Consider the following 21,529-nt stretch of genomic DNA (forward strand, 5'->3'; position numbering starts at 1 on the left):
GTGCTTAAACTCCATTGTAAATTTTATCTCAAAGCTAGTTTTGTACGTTATTCAATCATTAATTATTTGCGGTCATATGTATATACCATCATTATTTTTTACGGGAGAAGACGGATTGTAAGTTTAATTTACAACTTGTGTCTAATCCCATTTGTATATAACGCGCAAATAAAATATGTTTAAAATCAAAGTTAAATACGGACACAGTGCGCTTCGCAACTTTTACGCGAATTAAAATGTCGGTGTAGGTACAAAGAACGACAACTCTGGGAAGACACCTGTACACTTGATGACGTCACGTACGCTTCAGCGAAACATTCTACTTCCGGATACACACACATCGCCGGATCACAATTAACGACAACACACCTGTACGACAAAGTGAAAGCTCTGTGATCAATGCAAGTAGAAAGTGCAGTGGAATTGTGTTTAATACTACAAGCCAACACTAACTTAGTACAAACAATTCTACAACTGAGTCATTGATGAGATAATCACAGGTATGTACGTATATGTGTCAGATGTACAGGTATGTATCCGTATTTGCATTTAGTCAGCCAGGTAAAGCCAAAGGCGTGCCCCCATTCCCTGATGCAGAGAACGTATTTGTTGTTGATATGTCGTCCATTGGTTCCAAATTAGCCGTCTGAAGCAAATTATAATTAGGTATGGTAATTATAAGTTTTTAATTATTCAGTTTTATTTTAACCACATATAATATTGCTAGTACTTTTTGCTGAATAGGTATAATTAGCTCGTGGTGGGATTGCAAAAAATAGAGAATAAAAAATTAAGGCTTATTGTAATGGATTAGATTAATTAATCAAATTTTGGGAATTTAGTAACAATGTATTATTTTAAATCTCCATATTTAGTTCAAAAGAGCTCACATACATGTAACATTTTACATATGAATTAGACAAGATGCTATGTAACTGATTAAAATACAGATCCCTATTATAATTTATCCATTCGTTTCACAGAGGTGAGGATCTGACAACGTTCCATGACCTATGATCGATGTAGTACATTTAAATGTAGCTGATCTGCAACCTATTCCGTCTCTGTCAGAAATGTGGAAGTATATAGTAATATTTTGATTGGCCAAATCGAAAGGTCAACAGAACATGACCCCTAAAATGGGATGTTGTTGGATCCTATCCTCAGAAGTAATATGTCATGATAATACGAACCAGTGTATTTCAATTAGATTGAACAAATTTTCTCTCACATGCAGTCACGAAATTACAAGCCTTGGGAAAATTCATGAATGTTCAACCCTCGTAATGCATGAGTAGTTTAGACGTTCATGAATTACCCCTCGGGTTTAAATTTCATTGTCATTGTGCACCCTCTAGGAAATGAAAGATTCTATTAGTCATTTCAAAAATAGTTATCGTAGGTAACTGTGACCTACATTTTTACCTTTGACCTACATTCGAAGGCATGCTTGTTCTTGCTAAAAATTCACACCTGATGGAGGAAAAAATATGTTTCAACCTGCAAAAAATTACTCACTTATGAAAAGAGAATAATAATCTATATTCAATAGAATAAATCAATTTTTCATTTTACATTTCAGATTGAAAAATTTGAAGAAAGAATACTAGGCAACCAATTGAAAATGAAATCAAAAGGCAGATATATGTTGATCTTACATGAGGAAGTAGATCATTTCTCTTAATTGTAATGGGTTGAACCAAGATTTCAGATTTAGATAATTATTATAGATAAAAAAATGAAGATACAAATATCAACAAAGAGCAATTAAATTAATATTTGATGAGTCATGAAGGAAATACTGATTATAGATATTTGTTTGGTTTTGCTGTGCTCTGTAAGTACAGAGAACTTTTACACAGTGTACAATGTTAGTAGTGATCACCAGCCCCTCACACAGGTTACTATGGATAGACAAAATGGACATTTGTATGTCGGAGGTAAAAACATAATCCTGCATTTAGACCAGAACTTTAATCTGATACAGGAGCATATCATCGGACCAGTTCTGGATAACATTAACTGTCCTCCATCACCTTTGCCTTGTAGTGAGGGGAGGAAAATGTCACCAAATCATGTCCGTGTCCTAGAAATTAACGACCAGAAGGATAACATATTGATGTGTGGTTCAGCCAATCAGGGACTGTGTTCATGTCTCTTCCTCAGAGATATTTCGTCTAATCATACTCTGGTTGCCACGGATAATGTGAACTATATTGGAACTACCTCACCTTCAACAGTGTCTGTTGTGTTTGGATCTCCCCACCAACAATCTGGTAGTACAGAAAAAGTCCTGTATGTCGCCATGGGGTTTGATAACAGAAATTTGATATTCCGTCCGAAAATTATGTCAACACGAGAATTCCGCGATACTGACTCATCCTGGCGTTTGATGTACTATGTTGAAAATACTTCCCATGGTACATACTTAACAGCTGCCGACTCTGTCCAGGATTTGTTCCAATCTTACTACATCTACTCATTTGAGTTTGGGAATTATATTTACCACATTTCTGTACAAATGAAAGACCCATTTGGTAACCAGACACAGGACAATGTTTTTGTATCCAAAATAATTCAAATTTGTAAAGATGATGTGGCCTATTCTTCATATACGGAGCTTCCTCTTCAGTGTCAACACAACGGGAAAATATACGACATAGCAACTGATGCTGTTCTTGTAGATGCAGGAAAACTTCCTGCAAAATTTGACAAAAAACTGTTTGTTACTTTTGGCGCTAACTCACAATTGGATCCAAATCCGGACGAAAACGAAGGCTCAGTAATGTGTTTCTTTTATTTGAATGACATACTGGGAAAATTTTTAGCTCTCCAACAAGCCTGTTTTTCTGGTGATGCAATACAACCAGCTTGGGTATATGGTAAAAGCATAACAGCGCCAAAGATGTGTGCGGTACGTATACAATTTATGGTTCTTAGTGGGGTGTATGTCTCAGGGCTCATACTGCCATTGGAAAATCAGCTATTGCCCAAAGGCTGAGGCCAGCATCCTTAATTTTCCATAATTTCTTCCAAGATAAGAAAAATGTCATTTATATAATTGTTCTTGATTCTTCTTCTTTTTTGTTTGTATTTGGCATTGTATTACTAATGCTACTAAAATATTGTTATATACATGTGTGTACATGTGCCATATGCATGTGTGTACATAAGTCATATGTAGGTATGTACATATGTGTATGCATTGAATATCGGAGTATTAAAGCAAATACTAGATTAAACATAATACAAGCTAGGTCACATGTGGTACAGAGGTGGTTAGATTGATCAACAATTTACCCCAGTAGGCATGCATGTTCATGGTCAAATGTTGAAAGTCTTGCTTATCTTTTAAAAAACTTGTATGATAATTTACTGTAAAGAATGATTCTGCATAAATGCAAATATTATGATAAGCTAATGTCGAAAAATTTAAGTCATTTCTTTTAAGTAATGAATATTCTCTATAAGTACATATATTATGATAAGTTTATATTGAAAATAAATACATCACTTCTTTTATGTATTAATTTCTTTATGTCATTAAAGCGCATAAATAATACTCGATATAATTTGAACAATAAATGGTGTTTAATCACGTATATCTATGTCTGATTACCACAAAAAATAATATGAAATAATTTGTTTTGTGTTTGTTGCATGTGCAATTAGTATTTCATTTTATATAGGACAAAGTGATAGTGCCACAGAATTTTTTTCAGGATGCAATTAATTATTTTAAATATTTTTTATCTTGAGGTAAAATTAGAAGCTCAAACATTTCAATGGTGGAAATGGCGTAAAGTAAGTAACTTTTGTAACTGCATGGAGAAAAATACTTATTTGTCTGCTCTTGGTTTTTATTGAGAAAAAATACTATTTGTCAGGGGTAGACATCTTTTAATTATTTGAATGTATCTTTGAAAGTTTCTTGATAATTTAATACTATATAATTTGCTTGATTCACAGCCTGGTGATTTCAACAAAGCTTCCTTCTGCGGCAGCCTGACAAATGTTGGTATACAGGACCGTCTCCCAGAGCACAGCTTACGGACCTCGGCCACCACCTACATACCTTACAATGTGTTAACGTCTGTTGCCGTGGTGACTCAGGGCGAGGATACAGTGGCTGTTATGGGCACACATGATGGACATTTGCTGAAAACAAAGGTAGAGCTTGGAGTTGAAATTATACAAGCATATATCTATTCATTAAAATATTCAGAAAAAAAAATACTATAAAGGCCACCTCTGTTTTAAGACCACCTGCTAAATAAGACTATTTCAAACACAATTTTTACCTGTCGTAAGATGTTTCATGAATTATCCCTCAGATAATGATTTCGTTGTCACACCCTCAAATTACATAGATTAAAATCAATTGGTTTAAATCTCCCAACTTTCATGGACAAAATCTTAAAGGTTGATGAGAACCACGACTTGATGACACCATACCTAGACTTTGACCTGACAAGAAACAGGGCTGTTCCTATACAACAAGACATGCAGCTGGATATAGGAGAGACCAACGTACATGTGCTAGCTGGTAACAAGGTAACTACATAATTATATCTTTGTGTCATTTTCTACCAACAAATATATCATGATGCTTTTGCCATATGGATTGTCCCTATGGCTATCTGTCAGTCTGTCCATTTTTTTTCTTTGTTAAAATTATGATTGAAAAAGTAATTGTTTTCGAATTTGGTGTGTTGGTTTTCCATGCCATCTAGATCAGCCGTGTAACTTTTTGGGCCAACCACATTAAAAAATGCAGCCATTTTTGATTTTAATAGTGGAAAACATTTTGAAACATGAGAATATTGTACTTAACTAATACTAATAAAGTGATGGGGACTTGCATGTTAGGCCCTTCCTGACTTGTGGTAGAGTCTGATACCACTATGGGACAGTCATTAAGCAGGGCCCTTACTGAGTTGTGGTAGAGCTGATACCCTGGTTCGTGGGTCAGTCATTAAGCGGGGCCCTTCCTGACTTGTGGTAAAGTCAGATACCCTGCTGGGTCAATCATTTAGCGATGTCGACCTTCCTGACTTGTGGTAGAGTCAGATATCCTGGTGGGTCAGTCATTTAGTGGGGCCCTTTCTGACTTGTGGTAGAGTCTGATACCCTGGTGGGTCAGTCATTTAGTGGGGCCCTTTCTGACTTGTGGTAGAGTCTGATACCCTGGTGGGTCAGTCATTTAGCGGGGCCCTTCCTGACTTGTGGTAGAGTCTGATACCCTGGTGGGTCAGTCATTTAGTGGGGCCCTTCCTGACTTGTGGTAGAGTCTGATACCCTTTGTTGTGATCGTAGAGTCTGCACCTTAATGGACATTCTTATTCTGCTTTAAGAATAGTACATGTTTTGTATATATGTTTTGCCTGCAGCTTGCTGTATAAATAGAATACACCATCGATCGTTATGCATGTAATACAGTTCTCCAATGACCCAACCCCTAGTCGATGAAAGCATGTTTGTGATGGATGTTAACAACTGACTGGCCAGAAATATGTATTGATATAACTTATGTGTCCAATATGCTTTTGTCCTCAACTTAATTATACCTTCTGCAACGAAGTTAAGAAGGGGGGGTGGGGTTAAACTGGAATCGGGTTGTCCGTCTGTCCGTCTGTCTGTCTGCCTGCGAACTCCTATTAACTACTTGACAGATTTTGATATAATTTAGTACACAGAACCCTGACATAAAGGGGCGTTGAGTAAGCTATATAGGGTTTTGCAATGTCCCCTATGAATGGAGTTATTACCAAATTTGTGCAAGGGAAGGGGTATAAGTCATTCACTCCTTCGATGCATCTTTCAAATTAATAGGTTCTGTCCAAATATCGAAATATACGATCGACCAGCATATATGTATTGTAAGTTTAAAGCTATATTTGTTCAATGTTTAATGCTTTAACTTGTGTGATGATGAATTCCTCATCACAGGTTGTGAAGTTCCCCCTTGATACATGTGAAGTATACAGCACATGTGAGACTTGTGTCACGGCTGATGATCCTCTCGTATGTGGATGGTGTGTGGACCGTTGTACTAAGAAAACCGATTGTATCAAGCCAACACAACCGCTGGGTACCCTGACAACATGGAGTCTGGACGCTTGTCCTCCTGTTATATACTCTGTAAGTGTCACATCACCAAAAAAAAAATTTTTCTTTATGTTCTCTTTAATATTCCCCTCCCCGCCCACCAGCAGATACAATTTTCCTTATAAATAAATAATGATTTTTTCCTTGTTGTGCAATTTTTTACCTTGGCATGTGAACTTTGACCTTGATGTGTGAACTTTGACCCTGATGTTTGAACTTTGACCTTGGTGTGTGAACTTTAATTGACCATGATGTTTGAACATTAACCCTGACAGATTGTCCCAGATAGTGCTCCTTTTGACGGACAAACCCCAGTGACCATCTACGGCAACAATTTTGGTTCCGTGTACGCCCAGGAGACTCAGGCTCTTATTGGCAATCAGGAATGTTCTCTCAGCTACAGAAACTTCACAAGGTTTTACTCTGACTAAATAATAGTCCTTTAATACATATAAAACATCAGCATCATATTATAAATATTTTCATAAATGTATATCGTAGACAACTTCATAGATTTTCTCATAAATTTTTGTATAGTTAACTATATTATGAAATATTAATTTTTTAATTTCAAATATGAGTTTTAAGTGTAAGCTACTCATTTCTTCACTTGAATTGGTTTTAATGTGTTAAAATGAAACCTGTACATAAATACTAAGTTTCTATGCCCTTATTATCCATGAATTCACGGTTAAATATTACTAATTACCTGAAAACACAATAGTGAGTACTAAAAACAATTACAGTGTAATTGTCTCTTTAAATACATGTATTTAGAAGAAAGGAAATCACAATTATGTCACTGGTATAGTTTTATATTTTATATTTACATATTATAGAAAAAATAAATCAACTCTATCTACATTATATGCATATCATATTATATATTATAATGTATCATTTCAGCATAGTTTGCATCGCGCCACCTGTAACAATGACCAACTCGTTACCTGTATCTGTGAAGATTTCTGATGATACCAAAACAGGGATAAAGTATAAGATTATGGGGAGGTATTCCCTACCGAAGCCACTCTTCAGTTACAAGGTAGGAACTAGTGTCACTGTGTTGCCATGGTAACACGCTTGTCGTTCTGTCCTTCTGCACATTATAGTCGGGCACTATCTCTAGATAATTATTATATTTTTTGCGCTTGAAACTTCCTACTCAGAGTTCATGGGTTTACCAAAAGTAGGTCACTGTGACCTGTATTTTGACCTTTGATCAACATAGGAAAGAATACTTTTTACCTGCACCTATTCACCTGTATGCCAGACCATGTGTCCAGTTCTTTTATTCTGATCATTGAACTTTGTGTCACAAGGTCACCTAAGGGCCAAGCAATTTGTCCTCTAACAAATCACTTCTGTTTACTCATGACTGTGTACATGTCCTATTGAAAGACATAAAATAGTAAATACTATTAATAGTATAAGACTTTGATTTGTGAAACTTTTAGTCTTTCTTTCAGAAAGCAAAAAATGTCCCCAGTTATAATATCACCCTCAACACTCCCAACCCCTTAAAATTAATGAAAGGTTTGACAAACATAGATTTGTTTTTAATCCTGGTTTTCAGTCACCATTAATGGCCAATTTTACGCCCAGCTTTGGACCCATATCTGGTGGAACAACAGTCATCATAAAGGGAGATAACTTGGATATCGGGAAAGACCGCTATGTGAAGGTTGCAAATGTTCCATGTACTCTAAAAAGGTTAGTATATACTTCTAAATAAATTTTCTCTGCGCTTTTTAAGAAAAGAAAATATGACTTTTTTATTCAATGTTTAAATATTAGTAATATTTTCTTTTCACTTTTAAAAAAAGGAGATGTAACTTCTTTCTTCAATGTTTAATATTTTTATATATATAAAGTCTTCAAATAACTAGTCTGAAGAGCTCCCTTAGACAGAGCGAAAAGCCTAACCGTTTGAGTCAGTCGTTATTGTTATTTTTGTATATATAATTTATTTGAAACTTATGCTAAACAAAACATGAACATTATTAAAGATAACTTTTTCATTGCTACAGTTACAATGCAACTATGATAACTTGTCTGACCACAAAGTGGACCCCCGGAGTGAATGGCCGGATGGTCAGCGGTCCAGTAGTGGTTGTTATAGACGGCACTGATTTCCCCATCTACACGGACTTTACCTACATGACAGACTCCTCTATTTCTAAAGTCACTCCACCTCGATCAATCGCCAGGTAAGTTTACTGTCAAACACCAGTGATTTTTAACGGTATGATGTTTTTGCGATTACACTGGTCATTGATTTTGCCGCAAAAATTTAATTCATTCAAGAAATATTTTATCTCATGAAAATAACTGGCTTTACACTATTGTGTTTAAAGTATAAGTGTCATAAAAGAGAATTATCACGTGAATTCAAATGTTTCGTAAATAACTGAATACCTCGGTAAAACATATATGAATGCATGATTGCCAATAAGAGCTTGTGATTTTACGTACACGTATTCACGATTACAGTAAGATAAAAAATACCAAAGACCTGAACTATTGTATCCTGAGAAAATTTAATGGTTTACAGCAGAATTCTCTTATCTGTAAAATCCTTATCTTTCTGTTTACAGTGGGGGTATTAACTTGGTCGTGACGGGGACTAATCTACACATTGTGTCAGATCCACAACTAGGAGTTACGATTGTCAAGACTCAGAAGACGCCACCAACCCAGGTAGGGTGTGAAAGCCCTGTTACCTCATGGCCTTTTTCAACATATATTTACAATTAAAATCTGCCTAACTGTCAAGAATTTTTCTAAGTAAGCGTAATCAACCCAATTAATGCCCTTGTCCCTATAAGCGCCCCTATACCCCTTTTAAAGTACATTGTAAATGCATGCCGAAAATATGACAAACAACAATTTCTCTATATGATTTCTTTTGCAAGTTGATTTATGACTTATTTTGTGCACTGATTTTATGAAAGGGTAGTTCACATTTGGTCTCTTATTTCCTTCAATTATGTAAGCGCCCTGGGCACTTATTGGGCCAAATACAGTACGTCATGGCAGCTGCTGACCGTATCAGTCATGGAGAGTGCTGTTCCTTAGTCCTATTTGTTGGGTTGAGTTTTATTCTGCAGAATGTCCTAAATACCCATAGCTAAGGTCATTAAAAGGACATTCATATACCTTGTATTAACTTTCTGCAGCTACTTAAATGCATATTGATATGATATGTGTTTTAGGAGCCTGCAGTATATTTAACCTTCCTACCCGATGGACAAATGATAATGTGAGCTCATGATGCAACACTAATTTTTACCCTTTTAATCACTTCACTATAACCAAAAGGCAATGACTCCAGGCCTCCCAAAACCTGCTAGAGAAAAAAAATTGTTTGTTATGGAATAAAAGGCATTTGATTTGATAGAGCATGCTGGCATGAAAATCAACCAAGTTTGTTCAAATAAATTACCTTCACCTTCATTCAACTAGGTCACATGATCTCCTGTATACATTGCTATGTTACAGAAATGTAAAGCTGTTGATGGTGGTCGTACTATGCACTGCCCGTCGGTCAATATCACCAGTTACATAGATGGCGACCTCCCAACTAGGTCCGACGAGTATCACCTTTGGTTTAAGATGGACGGCATCACAGAGCTCGGCCCTAAAGATGTTGTAGACGAGGCATGGAGGATATTTAGATACTATCCTGATCCATTTTTCCACATGTTTACCGACAGTGGACATTTACATTACATAGAAATTACCGCGACAACTTTGGACATTAAGGTACCTATATATGCAGGGTTTTGATTTATCTAAATACATAATATATTCTCATAAGTCAAGATATTTCCTCCATTTGCTGATTCAAATCAATCACATTCTTGATATTTAAGATATATCAAATACTTTTACAAAGTATGTACATCTCATTAGCTGTTCGTTTTGCTGACCTACACCTTACAGGTGCCATATTTCTAAATGTTTATGAATTATATCTTCTTCTTTTTTAAGTTATAAATATGGCGTGAATGTAAATTATATTTAGTTTTAGTAGATTAAAAGGAAGTGTTTAAATTAATTTTAAAAAGAACAGCAATTATAAGTATGAACATTAATCAGCATCTGTAATAGACAACTTATTTTTAAAGAAACATTTTATCCTTAAAATATTACTCTATATCTCTCTTCATTCATTTCTTCTGTTACTTGACTGCCAATCTCAGTAATATATATCCATTTGAGATAAAATCTTATTGTTGTGTTTTAGGGAGAATATCTTAACCTTGGTATATCTATGGGAGATAATCTGATGGTTGTGTTTTAGGGAGAATATCTTAACCTTGGTATATCTATGGGAGATAATCTGATGGTTGTGTTTTAGGGAGAATATCTTAACCTTGGTATATCTATGGGAGATAATCTGATGGTTGTGTTTTAGGGAGAATATCTTAACCTTGGTATATCTATGGGAGATAATCTGATGGTTGTGTTTTAGGGAGAATATCTTAACCTTTGATATCTGAGGTTTGTTTTAGGGAGAATATCTTACCTGTGAGATATCTATAGGGGGAGATAATCTGATGGTTGTGTTTTAGGGGAAATATCTTAACCTTGGTATATCTATGGGAGATATCACGGTCAAGGTCGGAACTAAAGGCACCTGCAATGTCACCAAGCTCAAGGACACAGTAATGTCCTGTACACTGCACAATAAGCCTTCAGAAGCTTCATCACAGAAACATCGTGTCACAGTAAGTGATTAGCTTTTCTCACTGTTTCATTGTTGAATATTTTACACTATTGTGGCCTTGGTTGGTTCTTCTAAAGCGAGTAGCAGTAGGAAGGCTGACTCTAGCCTTCTATATTTAGGCCTTCAAGCCTGGCACCAATATTAGAGACTGACTGGAACAGACAAAAACGCTTAAAACAAAGAGAGAAACAAGTCTTCATCTTTCACAGAAACATTGGCCAAAAAACTTAAAAATTCCTTGTATTCATAGTTTGGAATTCATATACATAGTTTAATATTCATATACTTAGTTTAAAATTCATATTCTTAGTTTAATATTCATATACTTAGTTTAAAATTCATATTCTTAGTTTGAAATTCATAACCATAGCTTAAAATTCATATTCTTAGTTTGAAATTCATGTTCTATTCATAGTTTGAAATTCATATTCATAATTTGCAATTCTTAATCATACTTTGAAATTCACATTCATAGTTTTATCAATCTTATCAGATGTATTTTTTTTTCAAAGATAGAAGAGGCAGACGTGCATATCAAAAGTGTAGACCACTGACATATATATTTGACATTTTGTATTAAAAAGAAACCTGGTCATTCTGTAAAATTTGAGGGATTCAGCTAATTTTCTTGTTTAAAAAGGAAAAAGTAGAATGAAGTAAAATTTTCTTGCAGGTAACAGCAGGGGGATTAACGAAAGATATCGGATTCCTAGTGTTTACTGCGACGGAGACAGCACCAGCGACAATGACCATCATTCTCATTGTCATCATCATCGTCGTCGTCATTCTATTAATCATCGTTGTCATCATTTTGAAGAAAAAACAGATGTTTATATTTAAAAAGCCTGGGGATCCTTACATGGCTCATTATCAGGCCGTCCGAACAGATGCTAACGGTCAGATGATTATGGACAATCGGGTCAATGGTAGGTGCAAAATGTATTTTGATTATTTTTTTCTCCTGAAAACATTCATAACACTGTATTTTGCATGACTTTTGTATCATAAGTGTGCATTGGCGTATAGTGTGCAAGCATGATTTTCAGTTTTATTTTTTTTTTTTTTTTTTTGGGGGGGGGGGGGCAAAAATTTCAGTTTTTGCATCTTCATCCAAAACATTTTGTATAGCCTCCAAACACTATGATCACAATGATCAGCCGATATCCAGGGATAGGGGGTAATCTCCCCGAGGCTGCCTGAGAGCCCCGGTCAACGGCTTGTCATATCTGGTGTCCAGCCTTGAACCATGCCAAAATGGCTAAAAAGCATGCAGGTAGAACATCATAAGCCTAATCTTAAGGAGTTGTGACAAAAGCATATGCAACAAAACAAAGTTGTTCTATTGTTTCCAGTAATTAAAACTACTTTCTGGTCATTAAAATTAAGTGCCAAAAATGAATACCTTGTATGTAACATTATTTACTTTCTATTATGGAACATTTAGTGAAATTTTGTGAAATTGTGTAAAATCTTTATTTAGCAACTTTATGTTATTGAATTTTAATTCTTCTTCTTTGCTATCTTGAGTTCATTCCATACATCACCTTCTGAAAAAACCCATTGTATGCTTGTGTTGCTGTCATGGTTACAGAAATTCGTTATTTTATTTCTATTGTCTTTAATTTGATCAATTTTTAATTTTTTATTTTTTTTAGAAAAAAAAATTTTGATGTTCCTATATGAGGAGTTATGATTGATTGTTTTTGATTATTGATACATGCATTACAAATAAAATTTTTGTGATGTCCCCGTGAAATTGTGAAAATATTACATTCAAATCAAAAGTGAGGAAGACTTAATTAACATCAATTAAATTGATTATGATTTTGTTGAATTTAATAGATTATGCGGAGCAGCGGATGTCAGGTGGAGCAGCAGCCTCACTTCTGTCTGGTATTGATGACGACACATTGTTGGTACTCCGGGACAAAAACCTTCTGATAGAACGTGAATGGCTCCGGCTCGGGGAAATACTAGGGGAGAGGTCAGTATCTGTATTTTATGGAAGTGAGCTTGGTATTTGGTTTATTAAAATGGCTCTTTTATGTCCTACATACATTTCTAGTTTGTCCATGAAATGAAGAAAGTAATATTTGTTTTTTGGTAAGAAGTTGTTCATTAATGTAGTGAATTTGAACTCCCAAACCTGTACATAAGGGCAATTTTTAATGTACAACTTGACAATGTGTTCCGATGAATTAATAAGCAATCAATAATAATGATGTGGTCTAGCTTTTTTCCATATTTTTTTAGTCTTGAATTATTATTTTGGATACATTTAATATTCCAGGCCATTTCGGTTGTGTACACCAAGGCTTCCTGACCCTGCCAGGAGCAAAGGAAGATACAATGGTGGCAGTCAAGACATTACACAGTGAGTATATACTGAAAAATTATCAATTTTCAATTAGTGCTTATCAAGTAAGATGAAGGCTAAGGAAAAGTGGAAAAGCCATTATAGGGTATTATTTCTTGTAAAATTCAAGAGTTTTGCTGCAAACACAAAACTTGAAATAGAGACGTGGCAGCCTCTTTAATTTGCACAGGATACTTTTCTGGTGGTATTGTAGTTGCAGACAACAGCAGGTTTTCAAAAATTTATTGAAATATTAAGAAATATTTCATTAAATCAACATTTTGACAGGTTTAAATGTCAAAACTAAAGCAGGAGCAACACATTTGATTTAACATAATCGACCAAATAAGTGCCCATGTCCCTCTTAGCACCCCTCCCACTTTTTTGGCCTCAATTGCAGTTGAACCGGGCATAAGACTAAAACTTTCAAAATTATATAAGTTTCCAGTAATTTCGTCTTATTAAGCACCTATTTATTTTTTCAATTTTGAAACACCCTGGGCGCTTATTGGGTCGAGTAGAGTAAATACCAATAAGGAAAATGCCATTCGATACACCTTGAAGTTCTCAAACTTACTTATGTGACTCTTTAAATGAAAGATATTTCAAAATAAACCCTTACTTACAAAATGTACTACAAGTGATGTATGCAAATATTTACTACCATATTCACAAATTCCTCTTGGAAAGTTGATTGACATTTCAGTCATTTGTCAAACATCCTGGTTAAATAACGTTACACGATTGCCCGTAACATCGATGTTTATATTGTAGATGATAATCCGAGAGAAATAGACGTCCAGAGTTTCCTGGAGGAGGCAATGCGTATGAAGGATTTCCACCACGAGAATGTGCTGACCCTGACAGGGATCTGTTTTGGGATGGATGACATGCCCTTGGTGGTACTGCCGTACATGAGTCACGGTGATCTCTTATCCTACATACGAAATGAACAGAATGTAAGCTTAACTAGGAATCTTGTTCCGATGTATAGAAGTTGAGCTTTGTTTACATGTGATTAACTTAAGACCCAATTTTAAATCAGAATTTCGTTGGTCATTACCAAATTAACACTGTATACATTTAAGCTCCATTTGCTCAAACACTCACAGTGTGTTTCATTTGTGGATTCATACCAGTTATACTAACTTGATACGACACAGCTAAATGGAACGCATTTGGATTTTTTCCATGATGGCGGCACCCATATGAAAGATAGGCTTCGCATATAAAAGCCAAATATTTTTGGTGTTATGATAATCTAAATTGATATAAATGTCTAGTAATAACAGGGGTTTTTTTTTTTTTTTCTTTTTTTTTTTGGGGGGGGGGGGGGCAAAATACATGGCCATGGTGAAAATAAATTAATTATTTTCAACGACCTATAATTTTACAATAAAATCAATATATTATGTCAGTTGATTTAAGTATTACTTTACAAGAAATCAAACTATTGAACTTAAACTTAAGAAATAAAATGGGAGGGGCAGTTAAAATACAGATTCTGTTTTCGTGTTTCCATTTGAGATACAGCAGATTCAGAATCTGGTACAATCAAAGACGCTGATACCCATTCGTTTATGGAATAGCTTTGATCCACATCTCAGGGGTAGTGTGACTAACCTTTCATTTTTTCAAAATTTCTCCAGTCAGTTTGGTAAATAATTGAATAAGAAATTTGGCTGCCAAATATTGTAAAATGAATAAGTTTGAATTTCTTTTCTGACACACGTTACTGCCAGAAACTGTATGTAAGTATAGGACTGACACTGTGACTGCCAGAAACTGTATGTAAGTATAGCAATGACAAAGTAATCCTCTTGAAGCATATAGCTAAAATAATATTTGGCCCTATTAACTTCTTGATTTATTGACCTATTTTAAAGGATTATTCAATGCCTTTATTTTGAGAAAATTTCCCAATTTTTCATGACAGTTATTTTGACATACAGATGCAGTGTTTATCCATAGGTAGGAAATAAAATTGAAGTTCCTGATTTCTGATGTCAGACTATCCAAGGAAAGTGTGATATTTCTTTATAGGTTGGACGAGAACTTTAGAGCCCTGGTGGCAGATTTCGGACTGTCCAGAGATATCTATGAGCGGGATTATTACAGCAGTGACAATAAAAAGAGTAAACTCCCTGTCAAGTGGATGGCACCAGAATGTTTAGAAAAGGGCAACTACAACTCAAAATAATCAGATGTGGTCAGTGAAAATTTCATGAATTGTTTCTAAAATTTGTTTAATAGGATAGATTCCCATCCAGCAGCGATATAAAACATTATGAACAGACCGAACATAATTTATATGAATTTATCCATTGGTCTAGCCATAACCCTAAATGGCTGAGCATTATTTAAATAATATCTGAGTTAATTACCACCACTTTGCCCTTGTGAACTATCTAGGTGAGCAATACAGGCTCTTTGGGACTTTTATTTACATTTACTACTGATATATAATAGAATCTGCTACATATAAACAACAAGTTTTTTTATGCTTAATCAAATAATCATGTGATTTGAATCGCTAAATTCTTTAAAGTTAATTTAAGCTTAATTTTCTAAGAATTGATGGATTCAAATTTCAATTTTAAGTTTCCTGAATTGAAATAAAAACTATTTCTTACCTGAACTATCTCCCCTTCTGTCAGTGGTCTTTTGGGATCTGCCTGTGGGAGCTGATGACAAGGGGAGTTAACCCTTACCCAGAAGTTGATAACTGGGACGTGTTGAGGTACATCAAGGCTGGTCGTAGGATGCCACAACCACCCTTCTGTCCAGACACTCTGTAAGTACACTCTCTTTGTTTTTCCAAGAGGATCCAAACTCTTTCATGTCAGATAGTCGAAATGTGTACTGTAGTCATATCACTGCAGTTTGATCTGTAAAGCCATATCAAGAGATCTCAAAGTTTACCCAATTTTAAAGATTGGGTTTGTTCATCAGATACTTTATGTCTTGTAAGCACATAATTAGCCTCATATTCATATTAACCAATTTACCAATGAAAAGATGTCTAAAAGTAGTGATGATATTTGCTTAAATGGTAAAATATACTAATAATTGTAAATGATAAGCTTTTACCTTTTACTTCTTTATGAATAAATACCTAATTTATTGATATTCCTTCCAGATACAAAATCATGACAAAGTGTTGGATGTTCAATCCAAATGACCGTCCGACCTTCTCTGTACTAGCTCACGAGGTACGGGAAATGGTCACAGTTCTACAACAACAGATGAAACAGGGACAGCAGAGGAGTAACATACAGAGTACATACGTCAATGTGGAGACGGCCACCGACTACCATTATGGCGACGCCACTCAGTCCGCCATTATGACGCCAGAAGCCACAGAGAATGTTGAACCAGCAGAACCAAATACGACGGTAGCATAGTCCCTTATACTCTACATAATATACAATACAGTGGACCCACAATAATCCGGACGGTTATAGTCCAGAAAACTCACAATTTAGACAGAAATGCCGGGAAACAGATGACCTCACAGACAATACTTACCTGCAAGGGCAGATTACTTTTGATATACAAATATAAAATTGACTAAGTGACAGAATTTGAAAGTCCGGAGATTTCACAATCCATATGTTTTGGGGACTTAAGTTTCCGGATTATCAAGGATCCATTGTATGTATAACTAATATAGATAATTATAAAATATCATATTCATAATTCAAGAAGGAGGCATATTTCTTTTTTTTAAATCATCAAATGTGTAAGTTTTCATTGATGTTGTGTTATAGATTTGTGTTTTTATCACAATGGCATCAAATGCATGAATGTTCAGGAAATAGTATGATTGTTATCGCATGTTGTCTGTGCAGTGCATTGTGGGAGTTTTAGGTCTGGAGAAGTCTGAATGAACTTCATTATAAAATAAACATTTTTATCGTTTGTTTCAATATATATTGTGTTCGGAATTCGATGGTTAATTTTTTTCAGTATAACATTGTTATAGCAAACTTGAAACAAATTCATAGTTATATAAGTATTAATTTTCATTCTGCATTTAAATTCCTAAAAATTGTGTATTCATATGATACACAAGCTGTGCTTTTTATTGTTAGTTATTTTCTTGGTCCCAAGAGATTCATACAAATGTATTTTGATGTTTAAAACATGAAAATCATTGATAGGAGGTTAAAGTTTTTAGTTTCTAAATATAACCATGTTTAAGATTCCAAATTGTGCTCAATACCGCTCATGATATGCAAATTTATTGTCAAAATAATTTTTGTATTTGGAGATTAAACCTGATTTAATAGCTTGATTTGTTACTTTTGACACAATTATGAAACAGACTATAATTGATTGATCACCATGACAACCATATGTGTTATATGTAAGTTTTTGTTTGTATTTATTGTTTTGTTGTGTTGTTTTACCATTATATGTTCATTTTCCTTACCAAGGCTATTTATCTTTTTTACAAAAGTTGCTTTAAATACTGAACACATTCCAAAAAGTATCGTAGTACCATTCTAGCTATACTTGTTTGTTTTATTTAGAACCATACCTATTTTGTATATTTAATATGTTTTATATACTTCATTGTAAAGGACGAGACATTTTTTATTGTTATTATAATATACATTTTGGTGAAATTGACCTACCATATTCAATTCTTATAAACGTCGTTCCCCCTTTTAGTTTTCAATTTCACTTACTTAGAATTAAATTCAGACTGAAAATATGAAAACTATGTTGGTTTCTTTACTGATTTCTTTTGAAAATTGATTTATAGCTTACTTTGTAGAATTATTTTATAAAAAGCTAGCGCAAATTTGTTTCTATTAAATGCCTCCTTATTTGTTTCAATATTTTAACCTGGGCGCTTATTGGGTTGAATACGGTATGCTATTTTTTGGTAAAATTGCTCATGCATATATTTGACATATCATTTAAATATGCAAATTAGTCAGGGATTTGAAATGTAATCTATACGTTAAAACTACGGTCTCTGTTTCTTAAGGTTGTATACAGGATAAAGAGAAAAGTCAACGTTTAGTAATTTTACAAATTTATACGATTTAAGCCAATACCTTTAAATTTTGCAACTTTAGGTTGTTAGATACATTATACATGTATTTAGTTCATATTAAAATAATAATTTTATTACTTACAGATTTATATACATGATAGACATATTTTGATAATTGTCCTTGATTAATATGTATTCTAATTTCGATAAAAAATTAAGATTAAATTTTTCTACACAATTTATTACATGTATATATTAATAAATACAATTTAATAATATTCTAGATAAATGCTCTTACATTTAGAATCTACTGTTAATTTCATTGATTTAAATTTTGTATTTAATTAAAATGTTATTGTTATTAAAGCTATATTAGTATATGTATATGCTCATACATATAGAATCTTGGTTTTTATTTTGAAAGAAGCAAAAAAACTTCGAGACAACTTTCATAAAATTTCATATGAAATGAAAACAAATTTAAATTCTTTTTATCACATATCTACAACAACCTAAGTTTCAAAGGATTTCAACATAAAATGTGTAGCAAAAATCCTCCTGATGCCGCCATTTTGTCACGAATCTTGATGTCAAAATAAATTCCAAGCCAATGAAAATTCTCCATCTCGGATAATCTAATAATAACAGTTATTATTTGTGTATAGGTATTCAACATATTGAAACTGTTTTTACTCTACAACCTGTACCTTTATTTTGTCAAGTCAGAGTTCTACAAGACCTTCACCAAATCATGGGAGTGTGCAATGGATAAGTAACCAGATTTGTACTGGGGGTTCATTTGTCATTGCTATAAAGCTATGATTTCCTGTTAACATATCAACAACAGCTCAATATCCTGGTGATTTCTATATTTGTTAACAGGCGAATGTGTACACAATTAAATATGTTTTTTTCATTCCAAAAAGTAAAGATCCAAGCAGAAACAATGATTCAAAAATGAATTTTTTTTTTTAAAAGATTAAAGATGCTCCACTGCGGACAGAGCATGAATGATATTTATTATTTGAACAATAATTGGTGTTTAATCGTGCATACATTAACGTATATGTGCCTAATTTACACAAAAAATAACATGAAATATTTTGCTTCGCCTTTGGTGCATTCGCAATCAGTACTTCCTTCCATATATGATATAGTGCAACTGAATTTTCTGGGTTGCAATTAATCATTTTTCATATTTTTATCTTGAAGTAAAATTAGAAGCTCAAACTTTTCGATGGTGGTAATGGTGTAAAGTAAGTAACTTTTGTAATTGAAGAAAAATACTAAATCGTCTGCTCCTGTTTTTGATAGTGAAAAAATATCATTTGTCAGCGGTGGAGCATCTTTAATACAAACCTTTATGAAAAGGTTGGACCAGACTTATTTTTTATGAATTTATGGTGTTGGGGTAACAAACTGATTATAAAATCATGAAAGTGGATCTGTCGCTAGGTATCAACTCTTGGGTCACAACTGAAAGTTAAACTCATTCATTTGAGCAGTTATAAGTTATACTCAGATAAGGAGATGGGCTATACTCAAATAATTATCTGTTAATCACAATACAATTAATACAATTTACGCACCATTGTACTAAATTAGGATGATTGATACCCATGATTTTAATAATTATTGATTAATTCATCTTTTATTAGATTATTACTAAATTTAAATAAACCAAAAATAGGGTATATGTGATGTAAGACCTCATTTAACAACACTTCCTTTTCTGTCATGTTTGCCCTACCCCATCGCTCCAACGACTTAAATATGATATAATGTCTTTTTTGTTGTGGTAATGAAACACTGGAGATCAGGGGAGATAACTTTGATGTACTATAATTATGAAACTAGTGTTCCGGGCCCACTAAATATCGATTAAGTCATGTATTGTCTTCAGGAAATGTTACGATGAGGTAATCTCAGTCGTTAAGTATTTCATATAAGTGGATCTTGCTTTTACAAGCTTTCATCTCCTTCCTTGTTTCGTATCCATATGCATTTAGTGCATTGATTTCATACTATTCTATGTCTACATTACAGGCTATAGATATAATTAATGATATACTTTAACATATCATTCTATTTGCACAACACGACGAAAAACTTTTTTTCAGTTTTAAGCTAAAATTTCTAGAGTAAAAACCGATGGTGGTGCTACAATGATTTTAATCTATTACTAGAGAATATCCTTATCAACAATACATATCAATGTAACTATGAGAGAATGTGAAATGTATTGAAATATATAACAAAATACAATGTATGTACTAGGTATAATATATTTGTTTATTATATTTAATATAATTGTATACAATACCTGATGTAAATGACTTTTTAAAATAAAAAAGAAACATCTTATGCAAGTTGTTTTTTCTCGAGTATTTTTGCTTGTTTAGCCTACAAAAAAAGATGACAGAGCAAGATTGATATCATTTTCCCTTACCATTAGGTGGCGTCAACATATTTGACTTTAAAGTTTTGCATTTAGATAATTTACTCAATAATTACCAATTTAATCTTCACCAAACCTAAATATAGTCAGAGGAAACACATATGTCTTGCAGCCCTGGCCCTTGCTGTTGTATTCAAAAGCTTTATAGAAGTTGAAGGAGCTGAAACATACAGACTTTTGAAGTTATGCAGACATGTTTCTCGAAATTAATTGGTCTGATATTCACAAAACTTGGAATATAGTTACAAAACATTACTAGAACTGTACTTCTGTGTAACATGCAATTTTCGTTGTATAGAAAGTTTGTTGCCATGCTGGGACCCAACCAGTAGTCGTGATTGTATGCATATTCTACAATTGTACTGAACATCCAGATTTCCGAATGACTTGAGCTGCTGAAGAAAACTTCAAGAACCACGATGGTGTTGTTTTGTTATGTGGAAATAATGGTTTTGTGAGATGCAAGCAATTATTTTTTCCTAACTCACGACTACTGTTCCTTCACGACTACTGGTAGGGCTCCAGTATAGTTAGCACAAATATGTACAGTGAATCATTTTTTAGATAATATTGTTACCATGTTCTATCAGCGAACCACGAATATTTCTGCCTACGAAATTATTTGAAAGTTCAAACCGCGAAAGAAAGTACTCACGAATAATTCGTGGTATACAGTATGTTCATTGATCCGATACGTCCAGTTTCTTTGAATGTCCTGATGCTGCAGTCAGTAGAAAAATAATACGGAGTACCAGGCATGCCTGATTATCACACATCAATGTACTTGTCGCTAGCAAACGCTTGATAAGAATAGTGGATCGATTACTTTATGCAATTCTTATTTCTTTATTAAACATGACCAAAGAC

The 21,529-nt window shown here is 33.9% G+C and overlaps 1 protein-coding gene across 1 annotated transcript; it reads left to right on the forward strand.

Moving 5' to 3' along the window:
• The first annotated feature begins 324 nt into the window (after window positions 1–324).
• LOC138336636 (hepatocyte growth factor receptor-like) lies at window positions 325–20,568 on the forward strand. Its single transcript, XM_069286159.1, is given in 20 exon segments — window positions 325–500; window positions 1,583–2,914; window positions 3,970–4,170; window positions 4,423–4,554; window positions 5,950–6,141; window positions 6,384–6,523; window positions 7,015–7,153; window positions 7,685–7,821; window positions 8,139–8,318; window positions 8,706–8,808; window positions 9,610–9,873; window positions 10,686–10,841; window positions 11,514–11,766; window positions 12,683–12,821; window positions 13,129–13,214; window positions 13,971–14,192; window positions 14,846–14,853; window positions 15,172–15,405; window positions 15,854–15,990; window positions 16,336–20,568. Coding segments are annotated over 19 exon segments (4,113 nt in total). The 5' UTR covers window positions 325–500; window positions 1,583–1,789; the 3' UTR covers window positions 16,601–20,568.
• The last annotated feature ends 961 nt before the right edge of the window (window positions 20,569–21,529 follow it).

Source organism: Argopecten irradians, chromosome 12 (genome assembly GCF_041381155.1).
Source record: "Argopecten irradians isolate NY chromosome 12, Ai_NY, whole genome shotgun sequence".
NCBI classification, from domain to species: Eukaryota; Metazoa; Mollusca; class Bivalvia; order Pectinida; family Pectinidae; genus Argopecten; species Argopecten irradians.